At 45.3% G+C, this 21890-nt stretch overlaps 1 protein-coding gene across 6 annotated transcripts; it reads right to left on the bottom strand.

Moving 5' to 3' along the window:
• Positions 1 to 3047: 3047 nt before the first annotated feature.
• RHEX (regulator of hemoglobinization and erythroid cell expansion) lies at positions 3048 to 19877 on the bottom strand. Of its 6 annotated transcripts, none has more exons than XM_025855159.1 (7): positions 19859 to 19877; positions 7235 to 7379; positions 6912 to 7012; positions 5766 to 5894; positions 5161 to 5270; positions 4403 to 4498; positions 3048 to 3861 (listed from the first exon to the last, which is right to left on the bottom strand). In XM_025855159.1, the coding sequence occupies exons 1-7, from the start codon at positions 19875 to 19877 to the stop codon at positions 3661 to 3663; spliced, it is 801 nt and encodes a 266-aa protein (XP_025710944.1). In that variant the 3' UTR covers positions 3048 to 3660. The 6 variants fall into 6 exon arrangements, with proteins under 6 accessions (XP_025710944.1, XP_025710943.1, XP_025710946.1 ...); XM_025855158.2 differs by lacking the exon at positions 19859 to 19877 and adding an exon at positions 19640 to 19850; XM_025855161.1 differs by lacking the exon at positions 19859 to 19877 and adding an exon at positions 19640 to 19725 and having other exon boundaries at positions 7235 to 7497.
• Between the last annotated feature and the right edge of the window lie 2013 nt (positions 19878 to 21890).

The following is a 21890-nucleotide window of genomic DNA, read 5'->3' as shown; positions in this document are numbered from 1 at the left end:
GTGTCCTGGGATTTGCCCTGGAGTCACAAGGTGGCAGTATGGAGCTGAAAGTGAGTCTGAAGCTGACCTGACCCACAGGGAAGGCGGGGAAAGTCACTCAGCCCCTCAGCTCTAATACCTACTACCTTTCCCTACAAATGGCTTCTCCATTTGACCCAGTTCTCCAGAGATAACCTGGACACATGCTTCTCTCTCTCTAAGCTCACGGAGGATGTATTTGTCAAGAAAGGGCAAAGAACAAGGGCAAGGTGAGGGACGGAGTGTAGAAATTTTTGCCTGAAAAGATGAGTGTTTGAGAGAGCGAGCGGGACCTCAAAAACACAGATAAGCTGGAGTTATTATAATGTGTTCAGTTTAGAGGCCGGGGCTTGGAGTAGGAGGCTTTTTGAGAGCCCCTCTGGGCCCAGAAATGTGTCCTGATCCCGGAAGCAAAAAGTCCACTGATGGTGGGCATAAAACACCTCCTTACCCTAATGGGTCTTGTTGGCCAATAATACAGCATCACTCATGGAGTTCTGCTGCAGTTGTAGTGGGCATTTGGATACTGGCTCCTTTAGACCAAGACTCTGTTGACCACAAGTCACATTTATTCTGGTCTACTATAGAGTCCCAGTTCATTATTGGCATGTAATCAACCATCTACTTGTCACCAGTAGCAAACCAGTTTCTTTGTATCTTGTAAGATAAATCTGAAGAGATTTTTATCCAGTCCACATTCACGGGGGAATCCAGAGTGGGGCAGCATGGCCGTTTCCTGGATGTTCCGATGGCGTACAACATGGGAGAAAGTGACTTCATTTTGCTGAACGCTGAGCTCCTCAAAAGGTGATTACTCATACAGGCGACCATTCATGCAGATTTCCACAGCTGACCTTCCGAGTTCGTGGAGGTAGAAAAGACGTTGTATTTCTAGCAACATGGTTAGCAATGAATTTGAGGATCGCTTCAAATTGTTAGCTGGCCTCAGTCATCAGCTTGTTGGCCCGAACTCCTTAGGACATGAAACCAGCCCTCCTCTTCCCTTATCAAGGCATCTGCAGAAGTCATCTGCACCATCGACGGTCAGCCCCATCTCTGTTAGTCACTGGGCAGAGTCTCACGTTCAATTCTATTTAGAGACAGCATCCTCCAAGAACGGATGAACAATGGGGCCAGGGGCTAATTTTATAACCTCCGGGATATATTTATTTGCTACAAATATCATACCTTGGAAGCCAATCAGAGCGGAGTTCATTACAGACCTTAATCAAATGGTCAGTGGCATTCAGATCTCTGTGCTCGCCGACCTCAACTCCCCGCTCCAGGGGGCCCAGGCATGGACTCCTGTGGTTCAGGATGGGTCAGTCCCTGGAACATTTATGGAAAGCCTGCATCGGGTAGGCCTGCTCTCTCTCCTTCTGCCTCTTCTCCCATCAATCAATTTTTCAGCCTTCTTTCTAAACTGAGATCAGAAATCACCCTTCTCTGGGATGTTTTCACTGATGACGTCTGATCTCAACAGTCCATACCCAATCTGCCCAAACATTTATAGGGTCTGCTTTCATTGTTTTGTGTTAATTCCCTTTTGTCACATGTTTGGTATGTGTTCTTGCCTGCCCCCACAACTGGGTCCTAAGTGCCTTGACCTCACCCACCCAGATGTTCAAGTGTTCTTTTAACGTGTTCTTCTCAGAATCCCAGCCTTTACAGAATCCTGCGGAAAGGAGGCCCTCTACCTGAGCTACTTCAATCGTCCTCTCTCCTGGTGTGGGACCTGTCTCAGCGGTGGCCCTGCCCAGCCTCCCTTGGGTGTATGGCAACTCGTCTGAACCTCTTCAACGCACCCTTAAATTCTTTTTTTCCTTTTTCAAAGAGATCAGTAAGAAGTGGAGTTTCATTTCTAGATACAAAGACAGTGTTGCTGGTGGTGACATTGTGGGTGTTTCTTCCTCATTCTGCCCCTCTAATCAATAAAATTTCTTTTTCCCTATTAAGAAAAGCTTTCTAAGCAGATGTCTTAGTCCGCTTAGTCTGCCATAACAAAATGCCACAAACTGGGTGGCTTATAAACAACAGAACTTCCTTTCTCTCAGTTTTGGAGGCTAGAAGTCCAGCATCAGGGTGCCAGCACGGTGGATGAGGGCCCTCTTTGGGGTTGAAGAGGTTACATGGGTTGTATTCTCGCAAAGCAAAAGGGGCTAAGGAGCTCCGTGGGGTCTTTCTGACAAAAGCACTAATCCCACACGTGAGAGCAACACCCTCCCCATCTAATCACACCCAAAGGCCCCACCCCTTAATGCCATCACCTTGGGGGTTAGGATTTCAACATAGGAATTTAAGGGGGCACAGACATTCGAATCGTAGCAGGAGAGGAACCACAATCATAGCCAAGAGGTGGAGGGACGCATAGACCGGCAGAACTGCGCAGCCTCAGAAACCCAAACCGGAACCGTGTCTTCAGATCATCTTGGGGAAGAGGAGCCTGGGAAGATGAAAGCGGTCCCCTGCTCTCGGTACCAGCGCTAGAAGGGTCGTCTGCAGCCAGCAGGTGGAGCCCAGGTAACAAATCTTCTCCAAGACCTGAAGGCTCCTCCTCTAGGGTTTGAACTTGGTGAGGCGTGCTCCTAGGGCGTCCATTGTTTGAGTTGTTTGTTTAGCTGTTGTGAGCAAATTTCTTTTCATTCTGTCTTAATTGGCTGTTGGAAAAACTATATTTGGATATGTTCTCATTATCAATTTTAAAACATGTTAAGTTAGTTTTCCGAGGTTTTGGAGGAGGAAGGTAGCTACAAACGATGACTAATTTTATCCCCCTTTCCAACAGTAACAGCCCTTATTTTTGTCAACTGTTTTATTCCACTGATGAGAACTTCTAGGGCCGTGTCAGATGAAGGAAGTGACAGGCTGGAGGACACTTTTACTCTGTTCATGATTGAATAAAACTGCGTCTAGGACCTTACCGATAAGTATCATGCCATCAGCTGATTTGAGATAAGCTGTTCTTCATCCAGTTAAGAAAGTGCCCTTTTATTCCTAATCAGCTTAAAACCAACCAACCAACAACAAACCAGAAAAGAATATTGCATTTTATTGGGTTGAATTTGGGGAGATTTTTTTTCCCTGGAATCACAGATTGTGATGCTAGTTGGTATTTACCGGGGCTCTGTCAGCTTTCGTGCCTAAGAAACAGGGAATTCACAGGTGGAATGATGGTGAGCTTTCTGAGTGACCTACTTACAGTGCTGAGGGAAGGGCAGCATTGCTCAGCAAGAGACAGCCCTGAAAAGGGGCAGCATGCAAGATCAGGCAAGAGGAAATGAAGATGCGGTGGTCACCATTTTATTTAAAACTTTTAAGGAAGTTGTCTGTTGCCAAACATTAAAGAGCTCAAAGAGTCATTTAATGGTAAGACTGCCAAACAGAACTCTACTACAGCTGATGCAAAAAAAATTTTCACAATTTTCTCTGGAGAAAGACTTTCCTGCTTTCTCTACTGATATCTCCACTCATTCATGCTGATCCTGGAAGTTCTTCTTGACATCTGATCTGAATCCTTCTTGTTGAGTGAGATACAGGCCTACTTATTCTCCTATGCCTTGTTCAAAAAAAAAAAAAAGTCCTGCCCCTACAAAATAAGTGCGAGAATTTCTAGAGAACCTCATCCCATTAAAAACCTAGAATTCACATGGCCACCTGAGTGTATTCCACCAGCTCAGAGTCGTCAGGGCTCACAAAAGTCCAGAAATTGGGCTTGCAGCTTTTTGGATTGACATTCACATAATCTGTGGTTTCCTTTATGTTCGCATAGTCCAGGGCAGATTCATTTTTTAGTTCTCCAGGGGTGGAAAAGACCACTTGTGTGTAATTCATATCCTGGGTGGCCTTGGGGAGGAGAGAAATGTGGGTCAAGGTTCCTACCAGGGTCAGAGGAAGGGGGGGCCCCAGGATGGAACTCTCCCTCGGGGAGGCTTGGCTCCCCCTAGGCTGGAAGGGAAAGAAGCTGGCTCCCAGGGACCTGGGTTGGAGAGCGGGGAAGGGGGAAATGGGGAAGACTGCCCATGGCTAGTGCCTCCTGTCTGTCGGGAATTAATGGGTTAAGGAAAGATGTGGAGACTGAATCCCAGTGAGGTCAGGACTCAAAGCGGACTTTGACCCAGTGACTGGGGTACAGGGATGAGGAGGTGACCCATTGGCACTTGCCTTTTTACAGCCTACTGAGACCCCCTTTTGGGTGGATGACCCATGTTGCTGTGAGCTTGCCCCCCTAAGCCCCCCATCACCTAAGGATGCTGTAAAGGTTCAAGAAGCCCCGCCTTCCCTGCTCCCATCTCTGTAGCTGGGGTGGCCTGGGTGGTGCTCAGTCTTGTACAGCAAAGACCCCAACTGCATATGAAAGGCTGGGATCACTAGGGGTGTCCGTTACCTGGCAGGCTGGAGACGAGCTGTCTGAGCTTTCCGAGCTGTCAGAGCTATCTGAGGATGTGTTGCTGTCGTCTAGGGAGAAATAGAAACTGTTCTTCTATGGAAAGCCAGGGGGTGTTAGCCCGGGATTGACACAATGGGAGGGAGAAGGAGACAAAGATAGGCCGAACCAGCCTCACAAAGCCAAGAGGGGAAGAGAGATACAGAGCCCCCGCAAAAAAGAAAGAAGGAATTGAACAAAGAAAGGGTGGGGGGAGAGAGCCCCCCCCCCAAATAGGCAGGAATGCGCCCAAGAGTCCAGGCACCACCGCTCTGTCCAGCTCCATCTAAAACCAATAGCCAACGCCCCGGAGCTGGGCTGCATTGGGAGGCGCAAGCAGGGACAGGCTGACACAGTACGGCCCCGGGCCAACAGCTGGGCCTCTGCAGTCACGGGCACAGGTTTTGTTCTAGACCCATCACTAACTCTAGGCAGGTGACATCCCTTTTTGTGTCTGGTTTTGCTCCCTGTGAAGCAAGAGGGTTGGATGATGATCTCTGAGGTCCCTGCCAACCAGAGTCTCTGATTCTCTGGCCGGAGCTAGGGCCAGGGTCCCAACGAGGCCAGCACCCCTCACTGAATTCACGTGAGCGCTCTCTTCTGGTTCTCACATGCACCGAGCTCTTATCTCAGTGCCTGGGAAGCCTGACCACCAGATCCCTCCAACTGAAAAGATAAAATTAGAAGGTTGGAGCAAATGCAAGCAATCAAGAGATTACCCCTGGGAAACAGTGTGATCTCGGGGGAGTGAGTAGACTGGGGGAGTTGTCTTGCTGTGGAAGCAGCCATTTCCACTGTGTGAACGGCAGCCTGGTGCGTCTCCCCAGCTCTGAGAGAGAAAACAAGAGGGTGGGGTTCCTGTTGGTTCCCTCGCCCGAGGGGGGATGGGGATTTGAACTATCACCAAGACTCGTATTTATTAAAACCCCCAGATCCCATGGCCAGAGGCAGGCAGAGGCCGTTGACATCTCGGCTGCCTCACTAACGGGCCAGGTGGAAGAACAGGTGCCAGAGTATTACAAAGACAGGAGCAGAGACAGCCCCAAGCCCCCTCTGCAGTGGCTCCCACTGGACCAAACCTGGAAAAGAACTTAGATCCACACAAACCCAGCAAGATGGGCCCCATGTGACAGGAAGAGCAGCTTCCTGAAAAAGGTAGGCTGGCCAGGCCCTCCCTGAGGTGCGTGCAAGGAACCCTCCAGCCGGGGATTGGGCAGGTGAGGACAGAGCTGGGCTGCAGCAGGGCGGCTCCCAGGGGGCCCGGACGGAGCAGAAGAAGCTTTAGGACAAGACCGCCCCCCCACCCCCGCGCCCCATTACTCACGTTTATAATGGGGCTCAGATGCAGGAATGCCTGGAGTCTCCTCCTTGACAGCAAGTAGCTGATGGTGGGCAGGGCTGGGCCTCGGGGCCTGGAGCCTGGCCCCTTTCAGTATCCGCTCACTCTCCTTGGCTAAAGGGGACAGGGCAGGGGTCAAACGCGGCAGCTCTCCAGGTCAGGCACATCCTGTCTCTGAGCACTGCCCGCGATAGGGCAAAATATTCAGAGGGACCTCTTCAAACCTCAGCCCTCCACTCAAAACCCGGCAGCACCCCTCGCCTGGCTTGGAGTACAAACTGAAATCCCAGCCTCCAAAGGGCCTCCATGGCCTCACTGTTCCTCCTCTCAGTTCCAGCCACCTTGGCCTCTCCGCTCCTGCTGTTCTCTACCAAGTACCCTTCTGCCTCAGGGCCTTTGCAAATGCAGCTCACTTCCTCACTTCCAGAGGTTTATAGTCGGCATGCCAGTGATGCTGGCCATCATCCAGTTCCTCTCTCCTTGCCTTGTTTCATCTTCTTCCCTAGGATTCACCATAATCTAACACACGTGTATATTGCCTGTTTATCTAGTTTGTTGTCTGTGCCCCCCAAGGAATGTAAGTTAGAGAAGGACAGGGAATTTTGTTTTGTTCCCTGTTGTATTGAATGAATGAATGAATGAATGAATGAATGGCTCGAGAAGTCTTTCATTATTTACTTCCTTTATTTCTTTATTTTAGACTTCCTTTATTTTACTTTCCCTAATTATAATGCCATCCCAGAAGAGAACTTCTCTATTTTCCATTGTGAATCAGTTCAAGAGTTTAAGCTAATCTCTTAGTATCCCTCCGTTGGAACTCAAAGCCACTTCTTCACGTTGAGTCCTTTGGTGGTGATGAAGAAAATTAGTTAGACCCAGGCTAAATGAGCCCACCCTCATGAGCATTGCAGGAGCTAGTCTTAGGTAGAAGGGCTGGGCGGTGGAAGGGCTCTGGGCTGTCATTCCCAACTGGAAATAGGTTGGGTCAGAGTGGGGATTACCCAGTAAGGGGTGATCTGGCCAGTGGATCCTCAAGTAGGTATTCCGGGGTACTCGGGGGCTCGTCTTGCTGTAGGCTCGGGGATGGTCCCTGCACGTGGCTAGGAGGGAAGAGAATGCCAGTCCACTTACCCATGTGCCTGCTGAGCAGGTAGCTGATGGCAGCAAAGAGACAGGCCTGTAGGACGAGCGACACCACTGCAATCACTAACCCATGCCAGAGTTTCATGCTTCTGTTGGGAGAGGAGAAGGGTTGGAGTTAGAGGTTGCAGTGATTCCAATATAGCTGCACACCCGTCCTGGCCCCCCAGCCAGAGACAGCCATCCAGTGTTGCTCTGTGTCTCAGGGCCGGTCCCTTTGCCTCTCTGGATGGTAAGACACGGGGAGCCAGGGAGGGTGGTGTGCATGCTTGGAAGCCAGCTACACCCATCAGCCTGATTGAAACCCCACTCACTCTGTCAGCATGATGAGCTTGCAGGGCGGCGGTGGGGTGTCAGTGAGCCTCAGGCTCTTCCGGGGGCAGAAGGAAGAGACGTGGGGGGCACCACGCTGGGCACCTGGTCTGCACACAGTGCCACCCGCAGGACCGTCCGGGAGAACTGCAGGAGGCAATGTGGTTGCTCAGGACTCCAGGGCTCTACACCCCAGTTCCCCTTGGGCAAACTCGGCTGCTCCGGGGTCACTGGCTTTCCTCTCCCCAGATTTCAGTTTCTGAATCTATAAAATAGGCAGTAACTAGTCGTTAGATATTAGCACCTGACAGCAGTGGGGGGGGGGCACTCACTCGATGCAGACCTCAACTCTGAGTCCCATCCTACCTCGTTCACGCGGCCCCATGGCTGAGATGTCATGAGCCCTCCTTTAATAACGAGCCTATGAGATTGCGACAGCAGAGGGACACGTCTGAAGTCACACAGCTGGCAAGCGGCTGGGCCTGGGTTTGGGCTCTAAACCCAAGGCTACAGTTTCAACCCCTGGTCTCGGCTCCCAGAGAGCCTGCTGCAGGAAGTGCCAAGGGTTCCACTGGAGCAAATACAGTGGCAGAGAGTCATGAAAGAAATCCAGATCTTAAATACACACACCAGGCGTGGTTTCATGGGGTTTTAGGACCAAGGTGCTGGATGCTGTTATACGCATGAATACATTGATTTTAAAAATCAGCTTATGCATTTCATCAGCATGTTGCTGAATATGGAGTTTACTACAAGACAAAGGCAGGATAATTTCAAAGCTTTTTTTTTTTTTAAGATTTTATTTATTTATTTGACAGAGTGAGACACAGCGAGAGAGGGACACAAGCAGGGGGAGCAGGAGAGGGAGGAGCAGGCTTCCTGCCGAGCAGAGAGCCCGATGCGGGGCTCGATTCCAGGACCCTGAGATCAGGACCCAAGCCTAAGGTAGATGCTTAATGACTGAGCCACCCAGGCGCCCCAATTTCAAAGCTTTTGAAAGGATACTTACTCAGCACTGAGACCACCTACTTTCCCGCTACAGGCTGTAAACCTTTAATAGACTTTTACTGCCATTGTGGCTTATTTTCCCCATCAGGGTTTCCAAGTGCTAAGGGCGTTGTGGAAAGTCCTGAAAACTTTTGTTTTTATTGTGGTTTTCACACAGGGGCTTTCTAAGATCAGAACTTGGACCAAGAGTCGAGAGAGAGAGAAGGCGGTGATGGGCGGGAAGATGTGTGGGGTTTGCCACCAAAGCCTCCCAGGGCTGTGGGTTATTGGCCAGTTGGAAGTTTCCAGAGAGAAAACACCACCATCTCTTCAACACCTACAAAGCTAGCCCTTGGCAATGACTTTAAAAGATCAAAAGTTAGAAGCAACACATAGCCAACTTATTCATCATACATCTTTAACCCACCCCCTTTTCTATATAATAAGTTCTAGTTACTTCTCCCGCTACCTTTTGCTTTTCAAGCTGAATGTGTCGGGTTGCCTCATGAGCATCAGGTGCTGGTAAAAAAGGGGCTACGGGGGAGCAGGAGGTAGACATAACCCAGACAGGCAGGTGAGAAAGGACTCCAGGAAGTTCCCAAAGTCCATAGACAAGTGGGTAGAAAATCCAGTATTCACCCCCCTCCATCCCCCCCACCCCCTGGGGATCAGCAAACCCCAGAAAGAAAGCTCAGTCAAAAATGACTTGTGCACAAAATAAAATTTGCAGAGCTGGAAATAAAACACAAAAATGAAGCAAAATGAGGATTTTTCAGGATAAAAACAATGATCTTGAAGGATTGGGCAACTTGATTGAAAAAAGGCATAGATAATAGTTTTAATGCCTTGCCCTTGCCTTATTTTGGATAAACCCTCTTAAAATTTCGACAGGTACTGATTTCTCAAGCAAATTCCAGTATTGATTTCCGGGGCAGCTGCAAAAGGGCGATTGGCCTTTACCAGGAGAGCTTTATTGAATCACAAAAGACATGAAAATGGGACTAGAAGCGAGGCCAGTGTGTCTGGGAAACCAAGTGGTATTCCAGTTTTAAAGGCGCTCTAGTGCTTTAGTATTGATTACCTCATCTTCAGTGACTCATTTGTCCTTAATCACAGAAATTATTCTCCTTCTTTCATCAAAGGGGATGGACAGAAAGCCACTAAGGGCTGTGTTCTGAAACCACACTCAAATTTTAATTTTTTAAGGCTCCTCTCTCTCCTTATTTATTAAAAATTAAACAACCAACAGACATTTGTGGTGGAATTTAAAATGCAAATAAGCAAAACATTTCACAAAACCACCCACATTTTATTCCATAACATTTTCTACATATTTTCATAACTATAGGTACTCTGTATATGTGTGCATGTAAATATATGTATACACTTATACAATCTTTTCTAAACACGGCATCATACTGATTAGCAGCTTTTCCTCTTCGCTGACTACACTGTAAACATGTTTCCAGATCAGAAAAGCCTCCATTAAAAATTTCCAAACTGGAGGCCCACAGGCCAAATTCGGCACCAAGGTGATTTTGTTTAATGAGATGCTTTCTCAAGACTTGGATTTCGATGCCCTGAGATTCTTCAGTCCCTGACTGACCCCTGAAGTCATTTGAGTTTGCTAACCTTGAGTTTTATGGCATCATTGTGAATTACTGCTATTCCTACTATTCGCCTTTATCAGTGTTTCTGAGCACTTTCTGAGATCTAGCACCAACAGATCTTTTGTTGTTGTCTAAAACTGTTTTGTACTGTGCTGGACATTCAGCAACCCGAGAGACCACCATCATAACACACGTTAATGTGACAACCAAAATGACCAAAAATGGCCCTACACATTTCCAAATGCCCCACCCCGAGGCAACAACTCCTGCCCCCAGTTGAGAATCACTGCATTAAATCAGTGTTCCATTATTTTAAAACCAATGTCTTATTTTGGCTCTTTATACAAAACTATAATGCCTATACTTTCTTCCATCGTTTTAACATATTATGAACATCTTACTAGCCAAATGACACACAGTACCTGGGCCAGGATATAGACTAAAGTCCAACAGACATCAGTAAGAATCCAAGTTCTGTCCCCTTCTAGGTGGGAATTATTAAACTTCTCAGGACCTCGGCTTCTGGACCGGAAGGTGGGGAGAATGACAGCACCTGCCTGTGGGCATTCTTGTGTGGGCTCAAGGCCCTGTGCTGCTCCTAAAGACCAGTGTACAATGTTCGGCACGTGGGAAGCACTCAGTGACTACGGATGGGCCCCTACGACAGTTTGACTTAATGATTTCTAGACGTGACAAGCATACCCATTCAGTAGAACTGGACTTGGAACTTTGAATTTGGATCTGTTCATGGGCTGGCCATAAGCCGTGCAGTACCCTGTCTGATGCTGGGCAGCTCCCAGTCAGCTATGCGACCACGAGAGTCCACAACCTATACACTCACAACCCTTCTGTACCCCTACAAGCATTCTGTTCTTCACTTCCAGTGCAGGGTTCAATACGCTACGTGAGATACTCAACACTTTGCTATACAATAGGCTCTGTATCAGATGATCTTTGCCCAACTGTAGGCTAATGTAAGTGTTCTGAGCTTGTTTAAGATGGGCTAGGCGAAGCTATGCTTAGTACGTTAGGGGGAGTAAATGCGTTTCTGACAGGATATTTTCAGTTTACGATGGGATTATAGGGACCTGACCCTGTTGTAAATGGAGGAAGATGTGAAATGCTTCACCAAGATGGCGCCTAGAGGAGAGCTATTAAAATCGAGTTGGTCTGTTTTAGGAAACTCAGACGTTCACGTTGCGTATAGTTTGTAGATAAGATCCGGGACAGGATGAGGTATGAAAATGATGACAGATGTCATTATTTAAGTGGCTAATGGCCCCTAACCGCAATGAACAGGTTGTTCCTTGGGGTCTAATTGCAGATTGCTGATCAGACAGTGGGCAAAAACATCTGCTCATTTGCACCTCCCCCCGCACACATACCAAATAACAAGGAAATGAGCAAATTAGGGTAATTAGGTTGTGAAAAAACTGCCTGGACCATGAGAGAGTTTGCCACTGGCTCATTCCATCATCAAGACTTGGACTGTCCTGCCATCTTCCGCACGCTGAGTTTTGACACCGAAACCAACACTAACATAGCTCCCTGCCAGGGACCTGCCAACCCCACTCCAGCAGAGTGCTGGGAGCATTTGCTCTATTCGCTTCAAGCCTGCGTGGAAATCCCAAGACCTCCAGTTAGGCGGGGATCCCATCATATTGCTTCCCCCCCCACCTTTTTTTTTAAGATTTTATTTATTTATTTGACAGAGAGAGAGCATAAGCAGGGGGAGCAGCAGAGGGGGAGCGAGAAGCAGGCTCCCCGCTGAGCAGGGAGCCCGACACGGGGCCTGATCCCAGGACCCCAGGATTGTGACCTGAGCCGAAGGCAGATGCTTCACCAACTGGGCCACCCAGGCGCCCCTTACTTCCCCTTTCTAATGATAGAGGAGATTTCATGGGGCCTTTGTAGTCCATACAGCCTAACATGGAGGTGAAATAATAAAGACACACCTCGTTCCTGCCTGACATGCTTTCTTTGGAGAGAGTCATCCTATGAAGAGTGGTTTAGAACACGAGCACAATAGAAGATGACTTATATGAAAACCATATGGATTATAATAATCAATAATTGCTATCAATACTGTTAAGGTTTTATCAATCTTTTTTTTTTTTTTTACAGAAAGAGAGAGCACACAAGCAGGGGGAGCGGCAGGCAGAGGGAGAAGCAGGCCCCCCACTGAGCAGGGAGCCCGATGCAGGGCTCTTCACCGGACCCTGGGGTCATGACCTGAGCCGAAGGCAGACGCTTAACTGACTGAGCCACCCAGGCGTCCCTTAAAAAGATTTTTTTTGCAATCTTCATTAATTTATTGTTTTTAAAATTAAAATTTTGAGCGATAGCACAGCTGAATGATGTGGAAAGAGAACAAGCCAAAAAGATGAGAGCATGGCTTCTCCTCCCAGCCCTACTGCTTGCTCACCGTGGAACTGAGACAAGTAGAAGTCCTTTCTAGGCCCTGGTGAATGAAGGGCTGGACACTTAAAAGCCCTCCTCAGGCTCTTTCAAGCTCCAAGCATTCTGCTTTTTAAAGACTGAAGTAGGGGGCACCTGGGTGGCTCAGTTGGTTAAGCATCTGTCTTTGGCTGAGGTCATGATCCCAGGGTCCTGGGATCGAGTTCTGCATCGGGCTCCCTGCTGCTGAGCAGGGAGTCTGCTTCTCCCCTTCCCTCTGCTGCTCCCCCTGCTTGTGCTCTCTCTGTCAAATAAATTAATAAAATCTTTTAAAAAATAATAAGAACTGAAGTAAGGAAGGGGAAAGAGAAGCAAATTTGGATGGAAATGGGATATTTTAAAAGAAAAAAAATCTGTTTCCATTTTATAATATCATCCAGTCTTCTCCACATTACTAGACTTTTCTCCCCTAATTTAAGATGCACTTTAGAATAATCAGGAAAAGGAAGAAACATAAATAAGCCAAACTCATAATGAATATAGCCACAGAAACAGAGGAGATCAAAAATTATGAGGCTACTAAGGTTTTTTTTAATGAAATCTCAATAAAATTAATGATTTCCTAGAAAAATATAAATTAGCAAAATTGATTCCATAAGGCACAGGAAGCTTAAAGAGACCAAAATCAAAACAAAGCAAACAAGAAAGACATTTGGGAAGCAGCATGAAAAAGCAGAGAACTGGAGTCAGCTTGAGTTCACATCCTCGCTCATTCCCTGCATGAGCTTGGTCTAGTTCTTGAACTCCTCAAAGCCTCAGTTTTCCTATCTGTATGAGGGGAACAATAATAACTAGTTCTCAGGTTTGAATAGGACAAATATAAATGATACTTGCTTCTGAGGATGACATAAGATGAGCTACGTGAAGTAATTATTATAGCTATTAGTCACATAATAATAAGCATGCAATAAATGACAGTTATTATTATTTAGAAATTAAAAGCATTATTGGAATTAATCTACTCAAAATTTGTGTCCGAATAGTTTTAGAAAATGAGTTATTTTAAACTTTTGAGGAACACGTAATTTTTGTGCTATTATTCAGATCCAGGGCACAGAAAAAAGGTGGAAAACTCTGCAGGATCATGTCACTTATGAATACAGAAGTAAATATAAGATAATATCAAGAAGTTACTCCAGGACATCCAGGAAATCAACTCTGACAATAATGAAAACTAGTGTTGAGTATTTACCATGCTCTTCTATATTCTCATTCTGCAGTAATAGACATTATACCTGTTTCCTAGACAGGACAGTATGGCTTGGGAAGGTTGAGCAATTTTCCCTGGTCCCCCCTCTGGGAAGAGCCAAATTTCAAACCAAGCTCAGCTCTCAATCATTACAGGGAACTGCCTCTTACATAATATGAAGAGAGCATAAATAGATCAAGTTTTTGAAATGATGATCTCAGTAAAATGCCAAAAAACATTCATCTGATGAAATCAAATACTCATTTCTTATTTCTTAAGTTAATAAAATAAGAACATGAGACTTCTTATTATAATAAAGAATATCTCTTCTATACCAATAATCAACACCTTAACAAGTGGTAAAATGTTTTAGCAGTTATTTGAGAACAAGGATGTCTGCCGGAACCATTTAAAAAAATTAATCCTGGCAATTCTAACTCTAGGAAGCTGGAAGTTCCTCCAACCTCCAACCTCCAATAATAATAAGGGTATGAAATAGTTATTGAGCATGTTCTGAGACACTTTTATATATATCACTCATCTAATTCTCACAGCCACCGAAGAGGTGGGTACTATTTTTTTCTTTTCCTTTTCTTTTTTTTAATTGAAGTATAATTATTATTTCCACTTTATAGAGGGCAAAACTAAGACACGGAGAAGTTCAACAACTTGCTCAAGATGATAAGAAGAGTTAACAGGGCTTTGTGCCCAGGGAGTTTTGTGCTGGAGCCCGGGCTATTAACTGATACATGAAAGCAATAAAGGTATGGTTTGGGGCAAGGGCAAGTCAAATTCATCCTTATTTGCAAAAGACATGATTTTATACCTAGAAATCCCCAAAGAATCAATTGAAAAAGTAGTGAAATTGATGAGAGTACTCGAGAAAGTCCTGAGGGCATGATAATATTCTAAAATTATCAGCTCTTCTCCCTATTATATCAGCAATAACCAGTTAGGAAATGGAATTGCAGGGAGGGTGAACCAGAGAGTTTAGCGGCCATCACACCAGATGGAGCTGAGAATAATTTGAAGAGTAATTTGTAGAAAGTAATAAAAATGTACTGAGATATCTAAAAATTGGGGTGCCTGGCTGACTCATTCAGTGGAGCACGTGACTCTTAAGCTCGGGGTTTTGAGTTTGAGCCCGCATTGGGTGCAGAAACTTAAAAATAAAATCTTTAATAAATAAATCAATCAATCAATTTTAAAGAGACATAAACTAATAGACACATGATGTTTCAGATTGGGAATCCAAAAGACTAAAAAAATCACTTTGAAATTAATTTGTTGGTTCTGTATAACTCCAATCAAAACTACAATGAGAATTTTTTACAACTCCAAATTAATTCCAAAATTTACCTGGGGAAAAAAATAACAGTTGAGAAGAGCTGAAACATGTGTGAAAAGGAATTGTGACCAGGCAGGTTCCTGACATACCACTTTTTTTTTTTAGATTTATTTATTTATTTGAGAGAGAGAGTGAGCACAGGGGGAACAGAAGGAGATGGAGAGAGAAACTCAAGCAGATCCTGTGCTGAGCACGGAGCTCCATCTCACGGCCCTGAGATCACGACCTGAGCCGAAACCAAGAGTCGGTCACTCAATCGACTGTACCACCCGGGTGTCCCCTGACATACCACTTTTAAAAGGTGGTGTAGACTTGAAAAAATTCACTAGGATGTATAATAAATAAATCACAAAAGTGGTTCACAAAGCAGTGGGAGGAAAGGAAAGCGTCATTTAAGAAATATTGTGCACAGAATAATGAATTAGCTACCTTTAAGAGAAACAAAAAATAACTTGTATCCAGACATGATATAACAAAATAAAATCCAAAGGGATTAAAGAAGTAAATATTTTCAAGTTGAGGCATTAAAAGTAGAAGGAAATGGATTGGATATTCACATATTCAATAATATTTATTAAATCCCAAATGAGAGAAAACTTTCTCAGCTTATACGCAATGGAAGAAATCACAAAGCAACAGGAAAAATAGATTTGACTCTAAAATATTAAAACTTCATATATTTAAATCAAATAAACAAAATTTAAAGGCAAATAAATAAAAATGCTAGAACGTGTGCAATACAGAACGTTAAAAGGTTTTAGATTTTTTTTTATTTTTCTTTAAAGATTTTTATTTCTTTGAGAGAGAGAGAGCACAAGCAGGGAGAGTGGCAGGCAGAGGGAGAAGCAGGCTCCCGCCAAGCAGGGAGCCCAATATGGGACTGGATCCCAGGACCCTGGGATCATGACCTGAGCCAAAAGCAGACGCTCAACCGACTGAGCCTCCCAGGGGCCCTTTTACAAAAATTCTTGAGAAAAACCCTACACCTCCAATTGGTAAAAGGCATGGAACAAACAATTTACAAACAATCCGGAATGGGACCAAAGCTATTATTACAAGGTAGCCTTATCCACCACTAATTATAAAAGTGAAAATGGGAAGCAATCTAATTGAAAAACAAAGATTAAATAAATCAGGGTGAAGGTATAGAATGGAATATTACACCAACATTTAAACTTATATTGAGAAAAAATTAATCTGGGGAAGGAGTCTGTTCCATGAAGAAGTACCATGCAGTTATATTTAGCTACATACAAAACATATTAAAAAAATATAAAAAGAATAAAAATTTGTGCAAAAAAGAAAACTTTGGGTCATTAAGCTTTTTTGTCTATTATATTAGTTTAGTAATAACCCCCAGTCACCTGATTCGGTTCACCAAATCCAGAATAGTTCATTGACAGTAATTTTGCCTATCAAATATAGATTTATTCACAAATGTAAATTTACGGAAATTAAATAGGGAATTTCACTTAAATGTACTTTGTTCAATAAGAGGAAAAAGAAGAAAATATACCTAAACGTTAACAAAACTGGGTATTGGGATTGTGGATGATGTTTTATTTAACTCTTTATACTATCTGTCATTGTCAAGTTTTTCTGCAATTAACATATCTTTTTTCTAATCAGGAAAAAAAATATTTTAAGAGTACTGAAACAAGCCCAGAAACTCTGAGTCCCTCAATTAACATAGTGCTAAATTTATCTACATAAAAAATTTATTTACAATCTAAATTGCATTTTACCATGTTAATAAAGGATTGAAATAATCAGCTACATGTGTGAGTTCCAATCAAATATATATTGAGTGGTCTAGGTGCGTGGCCCTGTGTGAAATAGTCTGATGGATAGGACGAAAGCCATCTGAGCATTCAAAAGCTCACATTGTACCTGAAAAATCAAGACATTAACAGGTGAAAAATCAAAAAGCAGAAGAGATGTCACAACAAAGCAGGATGAAGGAGTGGTATCCATAATACGTACTATCTCGGAGTATGAGATGAGTTGCTGTGATGAGATTGATCCCCACTCAACAGAACACTCAGAGAGGAGTCACTGAGTAGGAACTTTGAAGAACGAGCAATGGATGAATGGAGGAGGAGGGAAAGGGCAGTCCAGCGAAAGGCATCTGCCAGCCCCGGCTGCAGGGGAAGCCACTGTCTTCAACAAGTTTCCATATAAATTTGGCCACACGTAAATAAGATACGGCGGGAGAAAGCTGGATACACTGCAAGGCAGCCTCACAAGTAAGTGTAGGAAGATGGTGAGGAGTGGGGACTCAGTGGCCAGATGGCTTGGGTTTGGAATTTCAGCTCTGACCTTCTTGGCTATGAGTTGCTTTCTTTCTCTGGGCCTCAGTGTTTTATCTGAAAAACGGGGACAGCACCTGTTTCATTTTTTTAACTCACACACTTCGTGGGCATGTTATGTGCCAGCATCGTGCAAAGCATTTTGCATATATTACCTTATTTATTTTTAAATTTTTTAAAGTAGGCTCTCTGCCCAATGTGGGGCTCGAACTCACAACCCCAAGATCAAGAGTCACGGGCTCTACTGATGAGCCAGCCAGGTGTCCCTATTAATTATCTTGTTTAACCATCGGAATAACAAACTTATGAGGTAGTGTCCCCATTCTACATATGAGAAACCCCTTGAAGAGGGCAGAATTCAAACCCAGGCTGTTTGGGGCCAGAATCTTCACCATACTGCGTACAATATTTAAGAAGGTTAGTCGAGTGCCTGGCATATATAGGTGCTCAACAGGGGATGATCCTCAGACCCAAACAGAGGATTCAACACAAACTGGCTTAACTATAAAAATGCACCCATTTCCAGAGGGCCCTGTAAGAAAACGGGCTCACCCATGATTCTCAGATGAGAGGTATAAGCAACCCAAGATACAAAGCCATATGGTCCTGGGAAGTCCTCAGTCCTAAATCAGCAAGTATCCGAGGAATTGCAAGCAACTTCAGCAGTATTCGTGGATTCATTTTTGCTGGTTCCCACAAAACTCCAGGTGTATCGAAAGGGCCAAATCATCCTGTTTCATAGATTGCCCAACTAAATTTCAGAGACGCTAAGTACCTTCTACAGATTATGCTCGGTTTGTGAGTGCTTTGATGGCTGGGCCCATGTTGTCCATATTCTATACTCCACAATTCCTGGCAGAAGACTTAGAAACAATGTGTAGAAGAAGCAATTTGTCACGTTCTGTACACATTGCAATTCAGTCCATTTACCTAGAACCTTGGGGGAGCCTTGGGGGAGCCACTTAATGTCCCTGAGTCTCAGTCTCTCCTCTCCTGATTGGGAAGTCAAATGTCTCCCTCGTAGAGTTTATCCCGGGGGCTAAGTGAGACTGTGGAAACTTCCAGCACTGTTTCTGCTTCACTGTTGGGTCTCAGGGCCAGGGCGGGCTCCATGTGCCTGTCACCTATGCAGTCTAGTGGGGCGAGGGCCCCTGGATTGGTTTACTGCTCTGCTGTTGCCATCTTTAAATTCTTAATAATTTTTTAACAAGGAACCCCAGATTTTCATCTGCACTGGGTCCCGCCAATTGCCCATCCGACCCCACTCAAGGTAGGGTTTTGAGCAGAGTTGCCAAAGCTCAAACAACAAGGTCAATATACAGAGCAAGAAACAGGTGGGCCCATCACCAAGTCCTCCCCGAGTGCCTCATCGACACTTGCAAGCACGGAGCCTCCTGAAACTCCCAGAGGCCGGCGCTAAGCACACTCTGCGCTAACAACCAACACACTGCACTAACGTTCTCCACAAGCTGTTCTTTCCCTGTTTGACTTCGGTCAAGTCACTTGACACGTCTGTGCCTCAGGTGCCTCAACTGTAAAGAGGTGTTATTAATGGCACTGGCATCTTCAGGGTTGCTGTGAGGATAAGAGGAATTAATCTATGTAAAGCTCTTCGGACAGTTCCTGGCTCGGGGTAAACTCTAAGTAAGGGTCACGGATCACTCTTTGCAGTTAATCCACAACCTTCCTCTGTGACAGCATGCATTCTCTGACTCCCATTCACAATGTTTTCAGATTGCCACCCCAGTCCCTTCCCTGCACATATGCCAGTCTTTTGCAACTCAGAACAAATCTTAAAGAAAATATTCCTGCAGGGAGACGTTCTCTGGGATCTGGTTCCCTGCTGACTTAAAAAAAGAGTGATTAATTAATAACTATTAATGATGGAGCCCTTCACTGGGCACCAAATCTACTACTTGTCTGTTATCCTCATAGCAACACTGGAAGGTGGGTGGTTGTATAACCATTTTACAAAAGAAGAAACTGGGCGCCTGGGTGGCTCAGTTGGTTAAGCAACTGCCTTCGGCTCAGGTCATGATCCGGGAGTCCAGGGATCAAGTCCTGCATCGGGCTCCCTCCCCAGCAGGGAGTCTGCTTCTCCCTCTGACCCTCTTCCCTCTTGTGCTCTCTGGCTCTCATTCTCTGTCTCTCAAATAAATAAATAAAATCTTAAAAAAAAAAAAAGAAGAAACTGAGGCTTACACAGGTTTAGCAGAGTTCTTTGGTTCTAGTTCTGTCTGGATCCAAGGTCTACGCGGCTTCTAGCCGGAGCCCTGATTGCCAGTGCAATCGTAGACACATCTTAGGGCTTGGGAACAAGAGACTAATGTCCATCAAGGACAAACCGTTCAGTCTTAGGCCCCCTCCAAGCCAAATGCAACTGACTTCCACCCTCTGGAATCCCAGCACACAGACAGAGAATCCCCTGAGACTTCTGCACCTCTATGTTCACAGACACACACTCCTCCAACTAATATAAAAAATCCACCTCCCCAGATGATACTTACCCCTGGGACCACAAGCAAAGTCTGACCCCAGCTTGTGTTTCAGCAACGTCCTGAGGGAAACATCGTCCTCACCAACCCCCCCACCCCGACCCAGAAGCTTCTCAGTCATTGGAGGTCAGTCACAAATGTTTCACCATTGCCAAGAGGGCGGGGGCCTGATGCTCGGAAGATAATAATCTAGCTCAGTTGAGGACAGCAGAGTGAAGCAACAGATAATACCTTCTATCTTTCTCAGCATGGCTCTAACCTGCTCCTCTGCAGACAGTTTACGTAGATGGAGGAAATTAGTAGTCTCTTTATCTCCATGTGAATGCACATTTAAATACCACAAATATGCACATAGCCTGGTAGCATGGAAAGAGCACTGGCGGAGGAGTCTAGAGGCCTGGGTTCAAATTCCACCTCCCGCATTCACTTGCTGCATGAGTTCAGACAAACCACTTTCCCATCAGGTAACTCACGTTCTTCCTCTATAAAATGAAGAAGTAGGTCTCTAGATATTAGCAAAGGTCCCTTCCAGCCTGGCCCATCTTTGAATCTGTGTGTGATGTGGCCCTAGATTAAGAGACTGTGGATGGGATGTAGGGCAACAGATGAGGATCATTTTGCAAGGACAATTTCTTTGCCATTAAACATTAAATGACACCAACTTAAGATGGTTGTTGCAGTTTCTATGATCATATCAGGAAGGCAAGGAAGGCCAATTACAGGCTTTGGGTGGGTCTCAAGCTAAACCCCCAGGATTCAGATTTGGTAGTGAAGATGACATGAGGAGGCCAAAATGATCCTGCTATAAAACAAAGAAAGCAGAATTTTATAGGCCTCTGCGATGTCGCCTCCCTGTTCAGGACACATTAATCAGTGTAGAATCATGCTTCAGAATCAGATATACTCAGATTTAAACCCTGCTACACTACTTGGTAGCTGTGTGACTTGAGGAAAGTTGCTTGACCCCTCCGATCCTCAGTTTTTTCATTTGTAAAATTGGGTTAATAATAAATACCTAATTTTTTGAAACAAAAATCTCATTTGTTTAAAGTTAAAGAATACAAATAAATAGGCAAAACACTTAACAGAAGTTCCTTGCTGGGGTAAACAACAAATGGCAGTGATCTATCTTTTTATCTCTAAAATAAGTTAGAAAGCCGTCCCTTAGGCTGAGTCTTGCTCAGTGTTTTATGGCCCTTGATGTATCATCGGCTCACTGTGGAAACACAGCTGGAGCTGCCGTCTGCCTTCCTTTGCCTAAGTTGTGTTAAGAACATAGAGCCCTGTTATCACTCGAGATTTAGGAACCCACAAGAGTGATTTCCTAACTGGGCTCTCCATACTCTCCCGGTTCACCTGCCAATATCAAATACACTCCTCTGTGCTCCTGATTCTGCCATGAACTCTATTAACCTCAAGCTGCAGTTAACTTACAGGGACCAAGCTGAGTCTTGACTCTTCGTTTACCCTTTGACGTGAACCTGGTATGGCTATGGCAGTGGCCAGAGCTGTGTAAGCTTCACGCAGCTCTGCGCTTCTGTGTGGACCACTCTTGGACCAGAACCTTCCATGATGCCACTCCGAGGCTCACCGCATTGTGTCGTTAATCAAGGATCTTTGAACGGGACGTATTCGGGGTCCTCCATGTGTGCACTCTCACTAGACAGTGATGCAACCACAGAAAGTCCACTTGACTTGGACGTCAGTGCCCTAAAGATCTGAAGCATTTGACCTCTCCGGACTGTATTTTCCTCAGATAGGACTGGAAGGAGTTTTGATTAGATCATCCATGACTCTGCTTTACAGAGCCAAGTAAGAATTACTGAGGGTCTCTGTGTCCTGGGTGGCCAGAACTCTGCCTGCACCTGTAGTAGGATGGTGGCATGAATAAGAGAGGGAATAAAGTCAAGTGCTCTGTTACACATGCACGGGTGTACACCAGCAGCTCACGCACGCACCGCCTAACCGCTCGCAAACACCTGCCAAAGATGAGCTGAGGATTCACCCACAAAGGCACTTAGCCTGCTCCTGCCCAGAGGCCCCTAGGAATGCGTTCCTCACATGGTTCCCCATCCAGGACGCAACTGCCCAGGCCCACATGATATGGCCCTCCTCTCTCTGCTTTGAGCTCGACAGACTCCAGCCCCAAAGGCAGGACTCGAGGGGAGATCAGAACAGTGATAAATGAAGTTATAACATCTGTAACAGCAACAGGAAGCTATTTTTGATAGTTTGTCACCGGCTGGAGTGGCTGATGGACATC

Source organism: Callorhinus ursinus, unplaced genomic scaffold (assembly GCF_003265705.2).
Source record: "Callorhinus ursinus isolate GAN/ISIS: 27379988/994484 unplaced genomic scaffold, GSC_fseal_2.0 scaffold57, whole genome shotgun sequence".
Lineage (NCBI taxonomy): Eukaryota > Metazoa > Chordata > Mammalia > Carnivora > Otariidae > Callorhinus > Callorhinus ursinus.
The sequence above is the reverse complement of the archived record's forward strand: the minus strand, read 5'-3'. Positions and strand labels throughout refer to the sequence as shown.